At 70.6% G+C, this 11,826-nt stretch overlaps 2 protein-coding genes across 2 annotated transcripts; both read right to left on the bottom strand.

Moving 5' to 3' along the window:
• Positions 1-1,243: 1,243 nt before the first annotated feature.
• On the bottom strand, positions 1,244-6,252 carry EMIHUDRAFT_441449 (ubiquitin protein ligase). Its single transcript, XM_005786218.1, has 2 exons — positions 2,452-6,252; positions 1,244-1,356 (listed from the first exon to the last, which is right to left on the bottom strand). Exon 1 carries the CDS (start codon positions 5,557-5,559, stop codon positions 2,650-2,652), a length of 2,910 nt encoding a protein of 969 aa, XP_005786275.1. The 5' UTR covers positions 5,560-6,252; the 3' UTR covers positions 1,244-1,356; positions 2,452-2,649.
• Positions 6,253-6,273: 21 nt separating this feature from the next.
• On the bottom strand, positions 6,274-7,188 carry EMIHUDRAFT_363726 (hypothetical protein; the record flags this gene model as incomplete). The annotated part of the gene is made up of 1 exon (XM_005786217.1): positions 6,274-7,188. A coding segment is annotated over exon 1 (790 nt), but the record flags the coding sequence as incomplete, so codon positions are not given.
• Positions 7,189-11,826: the final 4,638 nt, after the last annotated feature.

The raw sequence follows: 11,826 nt of genomic DNA, 5'->3' as shown, positions 1-11,826 counted from the left end.
TCCTGCGGTCTCTGAGATGGACACCAGTGGGTGTGGGACCATAGCCAGGGTACACTCGAAGGCTGGGTAAGCAGTAGAGGTCGATACTCGACGCGTCCCACATGGTCTGTGTCGCTGTCGGCACGCTGTCGACAGGACGTCGAGCGACACCGGTGGCAGTGCCACCCAGGAGTGGTCGGGCGGTCTCCCGTCATGAGAGAGCCACCATGTGATCCGTATGATGATTCCTGACAACCGCCTCAATCTGGCGAGGTACTTCCAGCCTGCTGTGGGAACAGCTGACGCAGTCTCGCCGAGGCTCGCCCCAGCAGACAAAAACCCCGGCCAGACAAAAACCCCGGCCAGTTGACTCGGCCAGACAAAAACCCCGAGAGGCGTGGGAGTACCTTGCCAGGCCTCAATCAACTTTCGTCACAGTTCCCGCTCTGAGAGGAGCTGCGGGTCAGTTCGACAGCTGGAGCTGTGTCGCCGGCGTGCGGCGGCCTGCCTCCGGAGGTGCCTCTGAGGTGGACATTTTTTGGTCACCGCGAGAGAACGCGTTCGAAATTTTCCGGAACTTCAACTCTGCACGCGCTCTGGTAGCTGCCAATGAAGCTGCAGCCCATCGGGCACGCGCCGGACGGCCGCTGCACCTCCACTGCAGTGCCCTCCTGCACCGAGCGACGCGTCAAACCTTTGTTGCTGCCCATGACCGACGGCGGCTCCGAGCTCGAGCGAGCCCTGGCTGAGCTGAGCCACTGCGGTCGCAACGCAGCGCTGCGGTCGGTGCAGAGTGGCCGTGCGCGTACGGCGTCGTACGCGCACGGCCGCTCTGCCTCAGTGGCGTGCGGCTTGGGCCAACTGGAGGTCGCTCTCCTACCTCGCTCGCCGAGCTCACAACCCGGCGCGAGCCGCATTGAGTGGAAGTTCGACTTCAGCTGCCGCGAGTGGATGGACTGCCTTGTCGAGTGCAAGCAGTTGGGCTCCGCCGGGAGCACGTGGTGCAACATGTTCTCTGGGCGCCAGCAGACGCGAGCGCGCAAGCGCGTGTTGAACCGGACGCTCCATAGCAACAAGAGATACACTCGAAGGGGGATACACGTTTTTTTATTCGGGTTTCGTGGGTTATAGTGCACTATGGACGACGAAACCGAAGACGGTTGGCCCCGGGGTGGTTTCACTGCGTTTTCCTAGAGTACTGCTGTGAACCCAGCCACGTATAGCCTCGGAGCTGCGGCACTGGGGCGGCGAGAGACAGAGAGCCTTCAATATACTCCACACAAAATCGTCGAAATGCTCAATCCACGGAAGGGCTCCAATCAAGTTCAAGAGAGTAGCGAGAGCGTATCTCGATAGACTCTCCCCTCGAGAGACCCAGTGGCTCCGGCTCAGGTCAGAGGGCCCAGCGACTCGTCGGTTGGGTGTAAACGGGCATCCCCGAGTGGCTTCAAACCAAACAGGGTGTGAATAGAGCTGTCTTGATGGTGCTGAGGACGAAGCCACCTCAAACTTTGATGAAGCCGCGAGTTTTTATAGTTTTCATTAGCTGTGAATAGTTATTGCGCCCGCCGCAGCCCGCCCTATTCCACTGGGCACGCGCCACGGGCCACGAGAGCCCTGGAAGAGCCCAGCTGGCATGTTCTATCGCCCGGGTGGCGGGCTGTCTGCATACAGACGTCTCGTCGCCATGGCTGACGCACGACTGGTCCGACGTGCGGTGGGAGTTTGACCTCAGACAGGCCGTCGGTGTCGGCGGGCTGACGGCGGCCGCCGGAATCGCGATTCGCTCTGCCAGCTGCCAGCAGCCTCGTGTCGCGGCTCTCACAGGTGCAGCTGCCAGCAGCCTCGTGTCGCGGCTCTCAGCGGTGGTGATTGGTCTTTGCGCCGTCGCTCGACGGCGTCACCACCCATCCGATCTGCGCAGCTCCTGCAGCTCCTGCAGCTCCTGCTGTCAGTCTTCTACTCTCACTCGCCGCGCGCGGATTGTGCGCCGCACCAGCAGGACACATGCTCATGCAAACAGTGCGAGAACTTGGTTGCGCCGCTTAGTGGCGGCGCTGCTTTAGAGGAAGCGGCAGCGTGGGAAGCACAGCAGATGGAGGCGGCGCGGCATGCCAAGGAGCTGCAATCGCAGTACTGGGGGCGGCAGCGCCAGCAACGAGCAAGGAGAGACTGGCGGAGGTTGAGCGGCTGAGTGCAGCAAGGGCCAAGGGCAAGAAAAAGGAATGTGGGCGTGGGCGATACGGGCGCCGCTAGGCTCAACGAGGAGATGCTGTGCAGTTAGAGAGCTCGTAGCGAGCTCGATTTTGGATGAGAATTTAGATGAGAAATCCCTCAATTTTGAGAAAAAACGCCAAAAAATCGGCGCCTGCGGCGGGCCAGCCTCCGGCGGCGCCTGCGGCGGGCCGCTGGGGCTTCCTCCCCAGACCCCGTTTACACCCGAGCTATGCCCCACGACCTGAGCCGGAGCGAGTAGTGTGTATCTCTGGACCTGCTCAGTCTTCTCTCCGGCGTCCGGGCACCACCCACCGCGCCCTGCGCACGGCCGCCGCCGCCGGGGCCCGCGGTGCCGGATCTCTCTGAACCGACGTCCCGCGCCCACAGCGCGTGTGTCAAAGGACCAAGCGACCACTGCGTGTATGGTGTGCGGGGAGGTCCGACGCCCCTGCGTCACAGCTCGTCGTCGCGCCCCATCGCCATGTTGGACCTGCCCTCGGCCGTGTTGTCGGCGTCGATGTCGACGCAGTTGACAATCGCGTAGAGCAGCTTCTCCTTTGCGATCTCGACGCTCGAGTAGCGCGGCCACTCCATGCTGAAGAAGCAGGTGTGCGAGACGGGCAGGTGGAGGTCGGGGCTCGTGCACTCGAGCGTGTGGATCTTCATGCACTGGTCGTCCCAGTCCTCCTCGGTCGCCGGCAGCCGCGTGCGCGACCAGATGAAGCTGAGGAAGAGCGTGCGCTGCTGCGCGGTGAACTCGCTCAGCACCTGCCAGAAGATGCGGATGTGGCTGTCGTCGGGGTCGACCGTGACGCCGTACCGAGTGTGCTGCCGCAGGATGCTCAGGTCGATGTCGGGCGCGCCGCAGACCATGAGCTCGATCTCGCGGTGCGTGAAGAGCGGCAGCAGGTTGGAGGGCAGCAGCGAGTTGATGCCCTTGAGCACCGCCTGCGCCTGCTGCCGGCTCTCCCCCAGCCGCGCCTTGCGCACCAGCTCGCAGTAGTGCTTGCGGTTGCTCCACGTTACGTCGATGTCGGCGCCGCCCTCGCAGATCGGGACCTCGACGCCGTGGCTGAGCTGGGTGGTGAAGACCTCGAAGATTAGGTCGGAGAAGAGGTCCTCGTCGACGCCCTCGCGGTCGATGTGCTCGATCTGCTCGAGCGAGTTCATCACCGACTCGTCGAAGCCGGCGAGGTCCTGCGTGTCGAGCGGCTCCTGCACAAGCTGCTTCCAGACCACTGAGCAGAGGCTCAGCGTGAGCACCGTCTCCTTCTGCATGAGCGCAAAGGCAAACATCATGCCGACGAGCTCGAAGTACTGCAGGCTCTCCGCCGAGCTCGCGCCCGGGTTGAGGATGAAGCGGTCGCGGTTCGACCCCAGGTTGTGCTTGCCGTTTGGGCTCAGCTGCAGCAGCGGCAGCACCGCCTCGTTCTCGAGCTCGCTGGCGAGGACGGTGAAGACCTCGCGATAGGGGCCGCCGTAGTCGTCGGCCGCCTCGCCCGCGAACTTGACCTTGAAGGCGCGCTCGCGCCGCATCAGCTCCTTGCGCTCCACCGCGCGCAGCTGGTTGTGCAGCTGGACAAAGACCGAGTGTTTTGTCTTTGCGTGCCGGTCCGCGCGCTCCTTGAGCGCGCGCCGCCGGTTGAGCGTCACCGTGGGGGGCGGGTTGGCAGCGATGGCGGCCGGGCGGCGGAAGGGGATGGTGGCGTCCATCGTGATGCCCCACACGCTGTTCTTCACCTCGGTGAAGATGATCTGCCGCAGCGAGCACAGCTCCGCACCGAGCGTGTGCCCCAGCTGCGGCTCGCCCGTCCACGCGACGCCAAAGCAGGGCAGGAGCACGCGGTTGAAGAGCTGGAGCAGCGCGAAGCGCACCTGCACCGTCGCCTGGTCGCACTGCGCCATCACCGGCCCGTCGTCCTCCGTCGGGGCGGGCAGGCTCTTTGGCGAGAGGTCGATGAGCTCGCCCTTGGGGCCGCCGATCTTTTGCGTGGCGAAGCGCAGCAGCGTGGTGTACTTGGCGAGGCTCCACGGCTCGTTGAGCAGCATCAGCTCCAGCCCCGACGCCTCGAGCTGGCGCAGCCACACGTTGGGCAGGTCCGAGATGGTGTCGGCGCCCTCGTCGCGCAGCATGAAGCGGCAGGCCGAGTTCAGCTCGCTCATGGACTGCATCCAGTCGCTCGGCGGCAGCTTGAGCCCCGCCTCGGGCCCGCGCGAGACGGCGCGCGCCACCAGCTCGGCGTAGAGCTGGATCTGCAGCGGCACCCGCATCGCCCGCCCCGGGTGCGCCTCGAAGAACTGGTTGACGTGCAGCGCCAGCGCGGTGATGTGCTGCATCGGCCAGCTCAGCCGCGGGTCGGGCCCCTCCAGGTCGCACAGCGTCTTCGCCGGCAGCTTGAGCAGCCGGAGGAGCACCGAGGCGGCGCTGGTGAGGTGCGGCGCGCACCGCGCGTGCAGGTACTGCACGAGCCGGATGTACGTGTGCTGCGTGAGCAGCTCGAGCGGCCGGTGCTCGCTTAGCAGCTCGAGCAGCTGCCACGCAAACGCGAGCGGCGTCTCGAGCACCTGCGTCTCGCCCTCGGGGCTGCGCCAGCCCGCGACGCACGCGCGCACGCGGAAGCCCCACAGCGGCCGCCTCGGCCGGCTGCCGCCCTGCACCTCCCCCTTGAGGTGGCACCAGACCGTGTCGCCCTCCACGCGCACGTCCTTCCACGGCACGCCCGGCGAGGGCCACCGGCCGACGAGCTCGGTGCCGTCCTCGTCGGTGCTGAAGAGGATGTGCGCGGTGCCGTTGAGCTCGGAGCGGCGGTCGAGCTTGAGGAGCAGGCTCGAGGCGCCGTCGACGAAGAGCCGGTGCTTGCTCTGCATGCGCGTGCCCTCCAGCGGGTGCGGCGACTGCAGCGTGGCGATGCCATTCTTCTCGCGGCGAAGGTGGCCGAGCGCGTCGTCGCGCAGCAGCAGCGGCAGCGCCTTGAAAGGGCCGGGCAATAAAGCGGCGTCGCGGCCGCCCCGCATCAGGCCCTCGATCATGCCCCACAGCCGCGAGAAGGCGATCGAGCCGGCGGAGCCGCCGCCGACCGACGAGTGGCCCGACGAGTGGTACGCGAGCTTGAGCAGGTCGAGCAGCTCGCGCGGCCGGCCGAGCTGCTCGAGGCTGAAGGCGGAGGTGGCGTCCTCGTCCGACTCCTTGAGGCACTGGATGTCGGAGAGGAGGCAGAGCACGCTCTGCCGCACGAGCAGGATCGCGAGCATCGTGTGCGCCGCGCCCGAGACGGCGTTCAGCCCGCTCGAGTTTGCGCCGAGGTGCTCCAGCTCCGGCAGGTAGGCCGTGAGGCTCGTCTCGGCGCGCTGGCAGCTGACCATGCGGCGCAGGATGATCTGCAGCACGTCCGTCTCGGCGTTGCGCGTGTAGAGGCGCAGCGAGCCGTCCGCGCTCCGGTCGACGCCCTCGAGCACGCAGTTGGTGTTGGCCGAGAGCGGCGCCGGCCGCAGGAGGCGGCCCGCGAGGCACTCGGCCGGCTCGAGCGGGCGGGCCTGCTGCAGCACGTGCGGCCTCGAGCGCGCGCGCTTGAAGGAGAACTGCGCCGCCGAGCGCGCCAGCGCGAGCGCCGCCTCGGAAAGCTCGGAGCTGTACGGGCGGGCCTCGGGCGGCGTGGCGCTCTGGAACTCGTCCTGCAGCGTCCAGCTGTCGGCGATGTTGCCCTCGCCGCTGTCGGCGTCCGCGTGCAGCACCTCCTGGCTGCCGGTGGAGGGGGAGAGCAGCCGGTAGCTGCTCTCCGCCTGCGGCGTGAAGCTCACCGTGCGCGAGACGCCCTCCTCGCTGCTCCGCTGCGAGAGCGACACGTCGGCCCCGTTGCAGCTGCCCCGCGGCGACGACGCGGACGCGCCACTCTGCCGGCCCGTGTCCACCCCGTCGCTACCCACGCCCTCGGTCGGGCGGCGCCCGAGGTTGGCCACCGCGCCGGCCCCGTCGGCGGCCGCCTCCTCCGCCTCGACATCCGCCTCCGCCTCCGCGCCGTGCTCCGCAAGCCACGCGGCGGCGGCGTCGAGGTGCACCAGCGTGCCGTGGGCGGCCGCGGCGGCGGTGTGCTCGAGCGCCTTTTTGCACGCGGCGATGGAGAAGAGCTGCGTGCGCTGCGCGAGCTCGTCCGCCTGCTGCCAGCTCGGAGAGCGGATCAGCTGCCCCGCCTGCTCCTTGCGCGTGCGGTCCTCGGAGAGCCACGCGGCGGCGGCGGCCGTGTCGTGGCCGAACATGCCGATCGCCTTTTGGCAGAGCGTGTACTCGAAGCCCATGCCCTCGAGCTGCGAGATGGTGGCGCGGAGCGGGCCGCCCGGCGTCTTCGGCTCCTTGGCGGAGCGCTCGCTCTCCTCGTCCGACGCCATGCTCGAGGCGCGCTCGAGGCGCACCTGCTTGGCGAGCGTCCTGCGCGCGTGCGCGGCCTGGGCGTGGCCCTTTGCGAAGCGCGCCGCCGAGGCCGCCTCGACGTGCATGTTCTCGAGCAGCGCCACGTGGCCCTGCAGCCCCTCGGTGGTGTGGGCGCCGATGAGCGGCACCGGCGTGGTCGCCGACGCCATGATGCTCGGGAAGAGGCCGCTGTGCAGCACCCGCCGCATCGCCGGCGCGTGCTGCAGCAGGCCGCGGAAGGCCTTGAGCGCGCGCGTCTGCAGGAGGCCGAAGAGGAAGTTGGCCTGCAGCGCCGTCGGCTGCGTGGTCGTCTCGTCGCCCGACTTGCGCTTGGGCAGGAAGATCTCGAAGCTCGACATCACGTCGGGCGACAGCGTGAAGCTCGCCAGCGGCAGCGGCGCCTCCTCCATCGGCAGCAGCCTCAGGACGGAACACTTGAGCAGCCGCAGGTCGGTCGCCTGCGAGTCGAGCAGGACCGACACCTCCGAGTCCTCCGCGCCGTCCCACTTGACGAGGATGCCGTGCTCGACCGTCTCCCGCGTCGCCGACTGCTCCGGCATCACGGTCACGTGGCAGCCGATGTAGAGCGAGCGCAAGTTGCCTCCCGACACGCAGAAGGCGCCGACCGCCCGGACGGCCGAGGGCAGCAGGGGGTCGCCGGCCGAGAGCGAGCTGCTCCCGCGCGCCTCCTCCGCGAGGGCGGCCACCACGCCCGGCACGTCGAGCAGCGCCCTGTGCAGCGCGGCCTGGATGCTCTTGCTCCAGACGTCGCTCTGGAGGAGCAGCTGCGCGAGCGCGACCGCCTCGCTGCCCAAGGCGCTGCTCACCTGCGCGTTGCGCCAGAGCGAGCGCGAGAAGGTGAGGACGGGGTCGGCGTGCGAGAGCTCCCCCGCGAGCGCGTCGCCGATGATCATGAGGAGGAAGTCGGCAAAGTCGGGGCTGCCGTCGCCCCCGCCCGTGAGGCGGAAGCTCCCCTCGTACACCGAGGCGCTCAGCTTGGCGGGGGAGGTGTTTGGCAGGACGTGCTGCAGGATGCGCAGCACCAGGCGGGCGCAGCGGAGCGAGCCCACGTGCAGCGCGTCGAAGAGCGCCGAGAGCCACTTGTCCCGGCCCGCAAAGGCGGCCGCCGTCCCCGTCCTCGGCACCGCCACCAGCTGGAAGAGGAGGGAGAGCGCAGAGTGCAGGAAGCGCTCGCTCACCACCCACGTCTCGCCGGCCGTGTGCGCGCCGATGACCGTCGCCGTCTCCTCGCTCGCCACGCCGCCCATCCGGCTGGCCGACGCCTGCACGTCGAGCGCGAGCGCCTCCACCATGGCAGACTCCAGCGAGCTCGGCCAGCGGCTCGGCGTGCTGGCGCCGGCGGGCGCGCCGCGCGGGCTGCGGAGCGTGTTGCTGAGGTCGACGCCGGGCACCGACAGCTTTCGCTGCAGCCCAAAGGGGTGCTTGGCGGCGGCGGCGGCGGGCTGGATGGCGAAGAGGCGGCTCACAAAGACCTGGAAGAGGAGCTGCACGGTCTGCGAGTGGCGCAGCCCGCCCTCGGACGGCGCGCCGAAGCTGTCGGGGCCCGGCTCGCGGAGGCTGCTCCCGACCGACTCCTGCGACGGCACCCGCGGGATCGACGGGCGCGACTGCTCCGCCGCCGCCGCGTGCGGCGCCTCGCCCCAGATGGCGGTGTGCACGCGCTGCACGAGCTCGTGCAGCCGCGGCAGCAGCCGCACCGCCTCGAGGACGGGGAGGTCCTCGCAGCGGAGCTCGATGTGGAGCAGGCACTTGAGCGAGCGCAGCTGCTGCTCGCTCGGCGCGGCCGGGTCGACGGCCGCCGTCCCCAGCAGGTGGACCAGCTGCTCGAGCATCGCGGCGAAGGCGAGGGAGAGGCGGCCGTTGGCGTGCGGCCCGGCGCAGATGCAATCGCGCGAGTAGTGGTCGGCGATCCTCATGTGCGAGGAGCGCGTGGCCTGGGACGGCTGGAGGATGGCCTCGAGGGAGGAGAGGAGCCGGCTCTGCAGCGACGGCGCGTCGTCGACCACCCGCAGCAGCTCGCACACCGCGCGGAACCCGGCGGCACGGCTGCGCGTGGGGTGGGGGGGGGGGGGGCGTGCGGCTCAGCGGCGCGGGCCGGGTGGCGTGGCGCAGCTGGGCGGTTGGCGGCAGGTGCGCCTGTACGCGCGGCACTGCTGCCGCTTCATCGACTGGATCAGGGGCTCCGGCGCCACGCGCGAGCCCACCCAGACGCGGATCTCCTCCTCGAGGGCCCGCCCCTGCGCGCCCGCGGCGGCGTCGGGCGCCGCGTCGCGCCGCGTCAGGTTGGAGAAGAGCTTGAGGACGTTGGAGCCCATCGAGCCGCTCAGGTCCTGCATCTCGCCCGCCGCGTCGCTCGCGGCGGCCCGCTCGTCCTGCGAGGCGTTCTGCTTGGCGACGAGCAAGACGAAGGTCATCAGCCGCGCCAGCCCCTCCCCCTTGTCCGCCTCCTTTTGCTCCTCGGTGAGCGTGCGGGCGTGCGACTCGGCCAGCTCGCTGAAGAGGGAGCGCGCGCGGCGCCACTGCTCGCGCAGCCGCTCCCACTCCTCGCGTGAGAGCTTCTTCGAGTGGAGCGCCGCGTCCCACACGGCGCCGACGCCGACTGCGCCCGCCGCGCCCGCCCCGGCGGCGGCGGCGGCGGCGGCGGCGGCCGCCTCTCCGTCCTGCCGCGCGGACGAGCGCGCGCTGTCGGACGCGCCGCTCCGCTGCGTCTCGAGGAAGGCCTCGAGCGAGGAGAGCTCCTCCTCCCCCATCCCCGGCGCATCGAGCGGGCCTAGGGAGGCGGACGCAGGCCGCTCCGCCGCGCCGTCCGCCTCCGGGTCGAGGAAGCGGCGCAAGTCGGCCAGCTCCTCCTGCGGCATCGCCTCCTCGGAGGGCGGCGACGGGGGCGGCGACGCCGGCGGCGGCTGCGGCGCCTTGCCCCCGCACACCTCCCTCGCGGCGCGCTGGGCGACGTGGAGGAGGCCGTTGTGCGAGAGCAGGCTGGCGAGCAGCGCCCTCTCGGCATTCGCGGCGTGCGTCGTCTCCTCCTCGGCCTTGGCCTGCGGCTCGCGGGTCGCGTCGACGACGTGGCGGTGCAGCGCCGTCGCGCCGCCGCCACCGAGCGCGGTGAGGTCCTCGAGGAAGCGGATCGCGCTCGTGTTGGTCGCCGCCTCGCGCTGCACCGGCTTGATGCCAAAGAAGGGGTGCATCAGCGAGTGCGTCGGAGGCAGCTGCAGCGGCAAGCCGCGCGCAAACAGCGGCGACTTGAGCCAGTGTCGGTTCTCCTTCTCCTCCTCGACCACGGGCTCGGCGGCGACGAGCAGGCTGGCGCACTTTGTCCCCAGGTAGGCGAGGCTGAGGCGCAGCTGCGCCAGCACCGGCATCGCGAGCAGGTTCGCCTTGTCGCGCTTGGAGGCGGTCACGGCGACTCCGTAGCCCCACGCGGTGGTGGCGGTGAGCGGCGAGAAGGCGAACTCCGCGCGGAACGAGTCGGCCGGCACCGTGATGGGCTGCTTCGGCCAGTTGCTCCACGGCCCTCCGAAGCGGAGGGTGCGCCCCTCGACCGGCTGCCCCTCCTTGAAGAAGGTGAGCGTGAGCCAGTCGCCCTCGTGCGTGCAGCACTGCGCGTCGAAGCGGAGCTGCAGCTGCGTCGCGCCCGGCCACGAGCCCTCCTCGGCGTGGATGGTCGCCTGCGCCAGGCTGCGCCGCTCCTTGCCTCGGCGCACCTGCTCGACGTCGGGCTTGTACGGGTGCGCCGACTGCAGCGTCGTCTGCTGCGCCAGCTCCGGCGACGGCCTCGCGCCCCCCTCCTCCAAGGAGGGGAGCGCGCCGGCGCCGAGCACCGCCTTGAGCGTGTTGAGCAGCGGCAGCACGAGCGGCAGCAGCCGCTGCGCGTACTCGAAGGCGAAGGCGCTGAAGAGGGCGAGCGAGTCGATGAGCCACGGCACGAGGCTCCCCACGAAGGTCGTCGACAGCTGCGCCTGCCGCCGCGCGAGCTCGGCCTCGGTCGCGGCCGGCGCGAGCCGCTTGCGCAGCATCTCGTCGGCGCCGAGCAGCAGGTCCTCGGCGACGCGCACGAGCGCGACGTTGGGCGCGTCGCGGTGGTGGCCGCACAGGGACGCGCGCGCGAGCAGCTCTTGCACCAGCGAGGCGAGCAGCTGCATGCAGGGCGACCGCCGCTCGAGCGCGGCGCCCTCGGGCGGGTCCGACTGGAGCGCCTGCTCCGCCTCGCGCACCACCTGCGCGAGCAGCCACCGCCGCAGGCTATCCTGGATCTCGCTGAAGGCGCGCGGCCGCGCGTCGAGCGCGCCGGGCAGCAGCGCGCTCACCACCTCGGGCGCGGGCGCGTTCTCGGTGGGCACGACCAGCCGCGAGACGAGGCTCTCGGCGCCGAGGTGGATGCACAGCGCGGCGATGAGCTGCTCGAGCGCGCCCGCCGCGGACCCCGCCTTGCGCAGCGCGAGCTGCTTGGCGATGCACGCGTGAAGCAGGGCCAGCTGCACGCTCTGCCTCGGGAAGAGCGCGCGCAGGCCCGCCGTCAGCGCGCAGATGGCCTCCGCCTGCAGCGCCTCGTGCAGCGCGGCCAGCTCGCCCGCCGCCGGCGCCAGCACGAGCCCGAAGAGGTGGTCGAGCAGCCTCTTTCGCAGCTCGGCGTCCGCGCCGCCCCCGAATGAGCCGCGGCCCTGCTGCGGCGCGGTCGCGGGGGAGAGGACCTCGGCCGCGTCGATCCGGCAGCGGTGGAAGAGGAGGAGGTGGACGGTGAGCAGCCGCAGCGTGCTCAGGATCCCCACGTACTGCCGCTTGTCGCGCGCCCGCGCCTCGAGCTCGCCCGAGACGGGGTTGGCGTAGACGGCGCCGGCCGCGTCGAGCTGCGCGATCAGCAGCGTCACCAGCGTCACCAGCGTCTCGCGCCGCAGCTCCACCGCCAGCGGCTGCCACATCTCGGTCGCCTGCTGCGGCGTCAGGCTGGCCGCCGCGTCCGCGTCCGCGCCCAGGCCCGCGCCAGGCCCGGCGAGGCTGCGGTTCGCGCCCAGCTCGACCAGGCTGCGCGCCGCCGCCTCCGCCGCAGACAGCCCGAGCGGCGAGTCGCCCTGCGCGGCCGGGAGCGGGACGCCCTCGCGCTCGGCGAGGCGCTGCCAGACGAGCGACGCGAGCGACGCGGCGGCGGCGAGCGCGGTCGCGGCCGCCTCCTCGACCGCGACCAGCTCGGCCTCGCCCGGCGGCTC

Source organism: Emiliania huxleyi, assembly GCF_000372725.1.
Source record: "Emiliania huxleyi CCMP1516 chromosome Unknown EMIHUscaffold_153, whole genome shotgun sequence".
Taxonomy (NCBI): domain Eukaryota; phylum Haptophyta; order Isochrysidales; family Noelaerhabdaceae; genus Emiliania; species Emiliania huxleyi.
This window is presented reverse-complemented; position numbering and strand designations above follow the sequence as displayed.

What these genes read in the sequence shown, in the direction of transcription:
- EMIHUDRAFT_441449 (XM_005786218.1), bottom strand. Translation starts at nt 5,559, where the DNA reads ATGGTCAGCTGCCAGCGCGCCGAGACGAGCCTCACGGCCTACCTGCCG.